At 49.6% G+C, this 9,592-nt stretch overlaps 2 protein-coding genes across 2 annotated transcripts; one reads left to right on the forward strand and one right to left on the reverse strand.

Annotated features, from left to right (window-relative positions):
- Nucleotides 1–243: 243 nt before the first annotated feature.
- EAH_00013770 (hypothetical protein) lies at nucleotides 244–2,107 on the reverse strand (the record flags this gene model as incomplete). Its single annotated transcript, XM_013394362.1, has 2 exons — nucleotides 244–776; nucleotides 817–2,107. 2 exons carry the CDS (start codon nucleotides 2,105–2,107, stop codon nucleotides 244–246), a joined length of 1,824 nt encoding a protein of 607 aa, XP_013249816.1.
- Nucleotides 2,108–6,354: 4,247 nt separating this feature from the next.
- Nucleotides 6,355–8,316, forward strand: EAH_00013780 (hypothetical protein, conserved; the record flags this gene model as incomplete). Its single annotated transcript, XM_013394363.1, has 1 exon — nucleotides 6,355–8,316. The coding sequence occupies one exon, from the start codon at nucleotides 6,355–6,357 to the stop codon at nucleotides 8,314–8,316; it is 1,962 nt and encodes a 653-aa protein (XP_013249817.1).
- Between the last annotated feature and the right edge of the window lie 1,276 nt (nucleotides 8,317–9,592).

Below are 9,592 nucleotides of genomic sequence, written 5' to 3' on the forward strand. Positions count from 1 at the left end.
TGCTGCTTTTTGTATGAATACCCCAAACAAAACTTCAAAATATTTACTTCGTACTTCTCTTCTTCTGTCTCTGTCTGCTCTTCTTTCGGCGGTGCTGCACTGTTAAAAGAGAGACAGATGAAAACAAGAAGAGAGTCTCCTTACTGCAGCGAGCAGCATATGATTAACTTGTAATTATCCAAGCAAGAAGAAAATAAACAAATACAAAAACGAACACAAAAACAAAAACAAAAACAAACAACTTCAATGCTTCATTCCTCTGATCTCCTGCTGCTGAATAATAGAAGTCAGACCGAATGCAGCTTCCTTCATTGTTGCTGCAACAACACCTAACTCTCTCAAGCTCTTCTTTGTTTGAGCTTCTTCTTTGCAGCGGTTTACCTTCTCCAGCAGCATTTTAAACTCAGCAGCTTGCTGCGGAGGCAGAGACGCACCCCAGTCCTGCTGCTCCTGCTGCTGCTGCTGTGGCGGCTTCTGCAGCTGCAGCTGCTGTCGCAGTAGCGTCTGCTGCTGCAGCTGCAGTGCTGCTGCTCCTGCCACACGCTCTCCCTCTCCCCCTGCTGCTGCTGCTGCTGCTGCTGCTGCAGCTGCTGCTGCTGCTCTCTCTGCTAGGCTTATACTGAGCTCCATATCGTACTCCACCGCCCAAAGGATACGCCTGCGCAAATAAAGTCTCTCTGCTTCTCCTTTTAGGGCTTCAGCAGCCATGCATGCACTTCTTGCTTCAGCAGCAACTTCTTCTGCCATGCTTTCCGTGCTGCTGCTGCTGCTGATGTCTGCAGCAGCAGCAGCAGCAGCCTGTGCTGCATCGCTTACCAGCTGACGCAAAGCTGCTCTGACCTGATCCACCTCCTGCAACGCTGCGGACAGCAACCTCCGTGAAAACGGGTCCTCTGCCACCTTGTGCTGCTGCTGTTTCCTGATGCGCCCTGGCTGCCCGCTGCTGCCCCTTCTCTCTATCTGCAGTAGCAGCAGCAGCAGCAGCAGCTGCTGCTGCTGCTGCGCTGCCTCCGGCGATCGGCTTCAAACGCAAGGCCGTCGCCATCAGCAAAGATTTCAGATCCTCGCCAATAGCTCTTGCCTTCTCGTCAGCCTCATGCACAGAGAGGATTGAGTTTTGCTGCTGTATGCTCTCAACTGCCTCACGGTGCTTCAGCAGCAGCTCTTCCCCTTTCTTTAAAACTTCTTCTGTTTGTTCAAGTGTACCTACACTTGTGTTGCCCTCGTATAGCATTTGCTTCTGCTGCTGCTGCTGCTGCTGCTGTTGCCGATGCTTCTCTAGCGTGCACATCGCCTGCTGCTGCTCCAGGACGTCGCTACAGTTCGTAGACAAACCCTGATGAAAGCTGACTGCTTGCTGCTGCAGTGCTGCAGCAGCTGCAGTCTTCAAGCTACTGATAACCCTTCTTAGACGGCTGGTTGCTGCTGTTGCTGCTGCAACAAACTCAACATTAGCAGCAGCAGCAGCTAGCTGCTTGTCTGCCTGTGCATCTGCCAGCTCAGGCATATGCTTTAGTTGTGCTGCTGCCTCCTCTGTAAACGCTGCTATTGCTTCTGAAGAAACAACGAGACTCTCAATATAAAATTGAAGCAATTCTGCAGCAGGAGACCCCAGCCCCTGTTCTATGGCGTTCATTTCCTTACTGGTGAAGGCAGCAGGCAGCAGCTGCTGTAGCTGCTGCTGCACCTGCTGCGATAAAGACACCCCACAACCTCTTGCTGCTTCGTACAATTGAGATAAAGAAGCAATCCCTCTATCAACAGCCTCCTTTAATGCTGAAACTTCACATGAAGGCCCTGAAGGGCAAGGAGACAGCCGCAAAGCAACTTGTTCTGCTTCTCCTAGAGCTGTTCTGTAATTAAAAAAAGAAGAGAAAGCAACATCTGTGCTCACTACCTCAGCAAGATTAGCAGCAATAGGCTGCATCGCAAGCAAGCGTTTTGTTCTACGCATCTGGTGCAGCAAACCTTCACTTGGTGATGGCAAGCCCTGCTGCTGCTGCTGCTGCTGCTGCGGGTCTCGCTGCTCCTGCTGCTGCTCATCAGAACAACTTGGCCTTGGGGACTTCAGAGCCGGTGCAGTGTTGAGAACGCGGGTATTAAGCATAGCCAGAAGAAGAGCAGAAATCAAGACTGCTGAGCCCCACGCGAAAGGTGATAATCTTTTTCTTTTTTCGTTGTTTGTGTGAGGATTAAAACGGAGGAGGGGGCTGGTTGGTTCTTTTAACGTAGATTTATTTGATGCTTCATGGCTATGCTCGGCCTGTGGGGTGCTGTCTGCAGCATCAAGAAGAAGAGGATCTGCAGGCGAAGATGCTGTTGCTGAGCTAGCGGAAGCTGTTCGAGTGAAATCAACGCCTTCATTGCTATCAGCCAGCCCCAAAGAGGTTAGGCGGGTTGTACTGACTGAAGAAAACCCTGCAGATTCCGTCTCCATAATGAAAGAACAAAAGGCAACAAACGCAGCAACTGCAGCAAATATATTATTTCAGCTCAATAAAATATAACTGAACGGCCGATGCTGTAAGCCCTGCTGTTTAATGGCGTTCTCCAGGCCCTCCTGCTGCTTCATGGAACATGTGCAGAGTATTCATCGATAAAGAAGAAGCAAATACAAGAAAAACTACATTTTAAAACGCCTTACTCCTCCGCCGTTACAAACCCTAATGAACGTCGATACGCCGTGCAAGCATCAAAAGAGAGGAATTAATGCATCTTTGGCTTTCTATAAACGTAATCAATATGAATAAAACAATTAAAAAACAAATAAAAAGAACTTTGCATACTCCAAACAGAAAGAAAGAAACACTCAGGATCAGCACACCGCATTGACCTCCCAACAAGACCGAGCCTCTTTTCAGCAGCACCTGCTGGAGAGGCGTTAGCTTGAGGTATATTTTGTTTTGTTTTTGATTCTTAGCTTTTATTAAAATGTTTCTACTTTTACCTTCTTCCTATTGGCTGAAAAAGATGAAAGAAACTCCTAAATACGCCCTGCACGCCGGCGAAGTGCTGCAATAGAGTTTCCTTCATTTGTTTGCATTCGATAGCGATTCATACATAAGGATTGAGTATTGGTATGAAGCAGCTTCAGCTACACTAACAGAATATATATGTTGCATTCAACGTTTTCTAGAAAGAAAGAGAGCTTCTGCAGTTGAGGAGGATATGTAGTACTACTGCGGGGACATACATAGTAGACAAACTGTCTCTGAATGCAGCATGCAGGCATCGAAGGGATCTCTCACATGTTGTTTTGATGTAGATGTTGCAGCAAGGTATGCTGCAGTTCGTGTGTAGCCGGGAGTGTCTGTGCGGTTGGCAGGCCCCCCAGAATTTGTACGTGCGTGCAGGCTGTTTGCGAAGGGCAGAGCAACTGTTGAACAGCTGTTTACGGATATAGGGTATGCAGCAAGGAGGATGTAGTTATGATATATGTAAAGCATGCTCGTAGCACTAGTTGCAGTAAGGCGGGTTGCAGCTCACCGCATCCCCCTTCGGCCTCTACACACCTGATGAGGGGAACGAAAGGCGTTGATAATGACAGAGTTGTTCGGTGGCTCTGCTGGATCAAGCAGTACTTAATTTTATTTTAACATGGTTACCACCAACATGGTCGCCGATGGACTATCTTCAAGCCCTACCGGTCCTGTTCTGCGTCTCTAAACTCCGTTAGTCTGCAATGGTTTATGTTTCCTTTCAAAAGTGCCTTCATCTTCTTAGGTACTGACACAGCTGCGGTTCTTCCGAAGCTCTACAACGGACTACGTATAAACACTTTAGCGTAGAAGGTCTCTTGCTGTCCTAGATGGAATTTAGAGTGGTCTAGCGATCACTCAAAAGCTGCGAGAGCTTTCTTACTGATCTGGGCAACCATACAGATTATGCCCGCTTCACGCCATATTCGAATGCATCTACACCAGAGGCAGTTGTTCAGTTATTCATTGCTCTCGACCCATGCCTGTAAGGTGCATGGCTCTCCGAAGTTCAACATTACTGACAGGGAGCTCAAGATTGTTAGCGCCTTCCGACGCGACTTCCCGGTGCGGAGGAACTTCGAGCATTCGAGCATTACATAATCGCGGCAGAACATCCGGATGAAGGTTCAAATTTAGCGTGAGAGCAGCAAACCTGCGCGGTGTTGGAGATGCACTACCCGTCAAAATTCATCGAAGTGGCTTGACTTCTTTCCTCGGGATAACTGCCTTTATAGTACAACTTTGCAGCCCTCTAGCAGTGGTTCTCCGGCTTTCCTGGCCAACATCGAAGCATCTGTGTCTGATGTCCAGGCGTTGGGCTTTGTTAGTGGCAGCTAGCTTCATGCTCCCGCAGCCTCGGGCTCCTTAAAAATGCAACTTGTCGTGGTTCTGGAATGTGTGAAGAAAATTAGACAATTTCAGGCAAAAAGCCGCACAAAAGATATTCGGCGGCCACTTGTAAGCCACGCAACTTAGGCCTGGTGAATTAGCACTATCTGCGAAGCGCGCAGGAGGGTTAACAACCAAAGAGGTGAAACATGCTTTTGGTAAGGCCCTTTGCTGTTCATTCTCCGCTCAAAGCATTGGCCTACACTGCAGACTTACTTCCAACGTAGAGACGCCATTAAACCACTAATGGCAGTCTTTCACAAATGTTCAGAAAATCGCCGAAACTATCGAGATAACTCCCCACAAAATGGTGGCAGCATCATTACGGGGATGGGCATGTGAAGGAGCCCGCTATGAGGTGCGTCCTTCCCTCACCCAATAGCTAATCGGCGTCTGCGCTGCCACTGACAGCCCTTTTGCCCTTTTCGTATTGTTTGGCTGTGAGCTCCGTGCGCTTCTGGCTGAAGCCCCTGGTTTCTCGTGCGGTGTTTCGATTGGGGGGCCCGCATTATAAAGTGGCTCCAAAGACGGGCATAAGGCGCATAAAGCCTTATTTGACAAGTAGCCGAGCCAATGAGCTTTTGAGCCTCAGCAATATGTTACTTTTTCTTGTATTATTCGGGTTCCGTGGCAATAGCACCTCTACCTACGGGCCTGACTAGCCTTTTATTGCCTCCCTCTGCGTACCTACCCCTTCTCTGAGTCCGAGGCGCACGAGGCGGTGTGCCGTTTGTGGAGAAGGTCGGGGCACGAGTAGGATGGTGCGTTTGAGGTTGGTGCATGCATTCATACTTCCCCACATGCTGGCTAGCTACGGCGATATATACGTTCAGCGATTGCGCACAGTGTTGGCTCATGAAGCACAGGGGATATTGACTGTGGGCGTATCTGTGGGGGTGCCTCGCAACAGGTTTTCCAACAAAGCGTGTTGCTGGAACTCACAGTCAGCAGCCTCCTCTCCGCAGGGACCCAATGACCTTGTGCTGCTGCGACCAGGAGGGAGGGAAAGGGAAAAGAGAAATTAAGTCTTTCCCCGGAATTCGTATTTCAAGTGTTTTGAGTCTTGCACCTCATGAGGATCTGATGCTATGCTTAAGGAATCGGGTTACTCGAGCCTCCGCCTCGTGCTCCATCGTTTTCTTTGTTCATTTCGCTTCTACCCCACGCAGTTGCGACTATGGCATTCAAATTCAATTTATTTAAATCAAGTGTAGATATTATTGAACGTTCAATACCTAGTGAATGCTTGTTACGTAGTGCAAGCTGTGTGCGGCTACTTGTGCAAGATCAAGACTGCTCCGATGCCATCATTGGGAGAAGAAAGTTTGTGGAGGGGCTGGGCATTACACCCAGAAAAACAAGACATACTCAGGTTGTTAAAATAGACCCTTTAACAAAACGAATGGAAAGTATAACGTGAGATGCTCCTCTAAGAACGGGCCTGCCCGTAGCTCAGCCCCGGCAACGTGCCGGAAGAGGATGTGATCTTGAAGAGAAGAACGGAACAAAACCTAGAGGAATTGCATGCATTCCTTGAAGGAATTTCGTCTATAGGAGCTTTATTTGAAAGCCCCCATCTATTTTTCTGAAAAGAGGACTGCTGTTTTTACTGCGTTTCGACTCCTGGAGCACTATCAATTCGTCTCCCTCCAGGAACGTCCCCAGGCTTATGAACCGCCTGCATTTGAATGAGTGCTGGAGTTTCTTAGTTGCGAAGCATACATATTTCTGTTGCCGAACACAACAGAACGCCTGCTGCCACTTCTCCCCCATAGATATCAGTTCTTCTGCATGCTGAACTTTACCGAGGGCGTAGACTCGAGACCCACAAATGTGTTTTCCTTCCTCCACAGCCGCCGTAAGATGGCTGTGCATACTAGTAGTAATATGTTCTAACGCAGTGTTAGCCGGCTCCCATGCCTTCCTGCCTACTGGCGCTGAGACAGAGAGCGCGGCAAGCTTCACCGAAGATGGGTGGTCTGCTGCGATGACTGGAGAGGAAGCCAACAGAACGAGATCCTTATTTTCTGATGATGCTTTATTAGATACTTTGTCCAATGGCGGTCTCGTTACCGGCGCATCTGAACTGGCCCAAACAGAAATTCAACAGGAAGCTGCACCGCAGCCGCCTGCGCCTGCGCCCAAAAGCACTAAAGGTGCAAAACGGAGTATACGCGTCCCCCTCATTGCGGCTGTTCTGCTTTTTGCCCTCTGCTTGGAGATTATCAAGCTGCGAATTATGAAGGCCCCGGTAGCATCAACACGCCCGCAGAGGTCAGAGCAAGAGCAGCCGCAGAGAGAAGTAAAGTTGGAGCAGCTCCTGTATGAGATGAGTGATCTGGAGAAGGCACAGCCAATGGTAGTCTATCTGGCTGAGACGGTGGGGACGGAAAGGGCTGTTTCTGCCTTGCAGAAGTTTCGCTCGGCTTTGGAACAGTTAGAGCCGGCAGATCAAATGGCTGTGGGGGTTTCTTCGAGCTCTCTGGCACATCTTAAGGAGGCTGTAGACGACGGCGTAGCCGCGCTGGCTGAGCTATTGCAAGCTACTCGGGAGCGCGGACTGTCTTTGGCGCAAGATCTTCAGGGCGAACGGCTTCCTTCATTTTCAGATGAGGAGATTGAAATGCTAGGCAACAGATTGGGCGCAGGCTTTCGGAAATTTTTAGATATACACAAAGAAAACGTTGAATTTGGTTTCACTGCAGGCTTGTCGCAAGCAGAAAAGGCAGCGACAGATCTTAAGGAAATGCCAGATGTCAAGTGCACCCAGGATGTGAAAGTTTTGGCGGGTGCTCTTGCAAGTATGGAGATGATCAAGGCAGTAGATGAAGCCATGCAAGCGCAGCAGGCAACTTTCGAGGACATCAGGGTTAATTCAACAACCGCGTTGGTCATGAGCCACCAGAGGGATCAGGAGCACTTACATCGCGAGTTTAAAGCACAAGTTGACGAACAACGCGTTCTGTGCTGCTTGGATGAGGAACGCCAACGAGGTCTTCCTGAACCAGAGAAGGAAGTTGTAGAAGGCCTCAAGTGGATTCAAGAGCAGCTGGAGAAGGCAGACGATCTCCTTAAAACGCATAAGGAACTCATGGACCATACTGCAAACGCAGGCGACATCGTCTTCGCAAGCAAGATGGAGGTGGAGTCCAGAATTGTATTGAATAAGTTGAGCGAAGTGCTGGAAGGTACCGCCAAGAAAAGGCGTTCGCTTCCCGGTGCTATTACCGTAGACGAAGCTGCACACACCAAAGCCATGCAGCGCCACCTCAGGTTGGTAGCATTAAAGACCAGCGAAGATGCGGTGGCGGCCACTGAAAGGGTTGCAGGCATCATGGCGGCGTTGGACGTGCAGGCGCCTACAGCTGTTTCCTCCATGTGGGAGGCGTTAGACGGACAAAGAAGAAACCCAGAGTCACTTATGAAACCCCCCTTTGACAGGATGATAGCTTCCGTGATGAAACAGGTAGAGGATGCAAAGGCCGCTGTTCGGAAACCCGACGACGACGATGTTGAAGGCACCGCCTCAGTGACCCGTACGATGGAACTGGTGCTTGCGGCTAGATTGGCCGCAAAGGCCGCTGCGGCCTTCAGCAATGAGGCAGAGTTGATGTGGTTGCGTGCGCAGCTTAATGACTCGGTAGAAGCGGACATGCAGCTGAGCACCCTCGTGGGTTGGAAAGCAATGGCAGCAGCAGATCCGGCAACAGGGCGGGAGGACCAACCGCGTCAGTTCTGGACTATTCGTATGGGTGCCGGCGAGGCTCTGAATTTTCAAAACATGGTGTCACAGTTAAATGCTGAGCAGCAAAAGGCGCGGGCGGCGGATGGTCTCAATGAAGTAGCTGCAGCGGCAGCAAGGATGAAGCAGGCAGCATATGCACTTACGGCATTTGTCCAGCAGCACGAAAAAGTACCATTGACGACCAAGATGCGGCACGCAAGCTAAAGGAACGCCTATTCGTTGCTGGAAGACGGCAAGATATCCTTGCTTTTATGATGCGCAACTCCCTTTGGCTCATGGGCGATGAGGTACTTAATCGTTCATTAGCAGAAAAAGAAGAGGAGGAAGCATAATGCAGTCAAATGGAAGGAGGGAATGACGCACACATGGCGATATATGCAATGTTTTCAGTGTAGACACCTGCCACTGGAGAGGCCATTCCTTAGTGGACGAGATGATATTTGAAATCCCGTGTAGGCTTGTCTCTTCGCGGAGTGCGCACAAGAAGGCGGAAAATAGTGCAGCCGATTCACTTTGAAGCTTTGTCGGCATCTACAGTACGCATGCTTGCTACGCCGCGCTGCACCCAAAAGAGCGAGCAGGAGCGCTAAATGTGGCCTTTTCTATTGATGTTCTTCTATTCCAGTAAGTTGGTAGGCACTTTGATGGTTTTGTTCTAGGACGGTGTTGCGGGGTTCACTGCGGCCTGAAACCTTCAGCAGTCCCGTAGGTCAAAGACTTCCTTTCGTATTTCTGGGCTTGTTGCCCGTGTTCAGGCGCAGACCATTGTTGATTTTGTCGAGGCGCAGCTGGCTGGAAGAACCCCTCGAGCACACGCTAAACCAATACAAGTACATGCATATGCATTCGTGTAGTGTACATATAACATATACTCATCATAAACTGGTGCTGCAGGCGTTCTGATCTAGCGCTGCCGGTGCTTTTCCCCTTTGAAGAAAGCCGCGCAGCCGCTGCTGCTGCAGTCGCTGTTGCTGCTAGTACATCGCATCATTTTGTTTGGCGGCGCGGCTCTCTTGGGTTCTTTGTTGAGGAACAGCTGAGGCGTCCTGGATACAAGCATATTTATTTCGTTCTCTCCCTTCTTCCTGTAATCGTTGCTGCCGTGTGAAGGCGGTTTTCCTATATTCATACCCTGAAACTGGGGTCTTAACATTTGTTGCCATACAAACACAGCGTTTGAAGGCTCTTTATTTCGAGGGACAGGGGCAGAGACAACACAGAAATTGCATCGCATTGTATCCCTCCATTTATTTCCTGGCATTAGGGGCAGGGCACTCACTGTAAAGAGATGACATAACACGAGAAAGCCAACAGAACAAGTGGAATACTACTTGAAACTGCCGAATAAGCATGCTTTCCATTAGAAAGCCACCGAATCCACGGCTTTTGGCTAGGAGGTGCAGCACCAGCTATAGCAACAGCAGCAGGTGCTGCTACTGCAGTTGCCGCTGGATACTGAGAAATGTTCTAGCATTTCTTA

Source organism: Eimeria acervulina, genomic scaffold, assembly GCF_000499425.1.
Source record: "Eimeria acervulina Houghton genomic scaffold, Eah_scaff80, whole genome shotgun sequence".
In the NCBI taxonomy this organism is placed as follows: domain Eukaryota; phylum Apicomplexa; class Conoidasida; order Eucoccidiorida; family Eimeriidae; genus Eimeria; species Eimeria acervulina.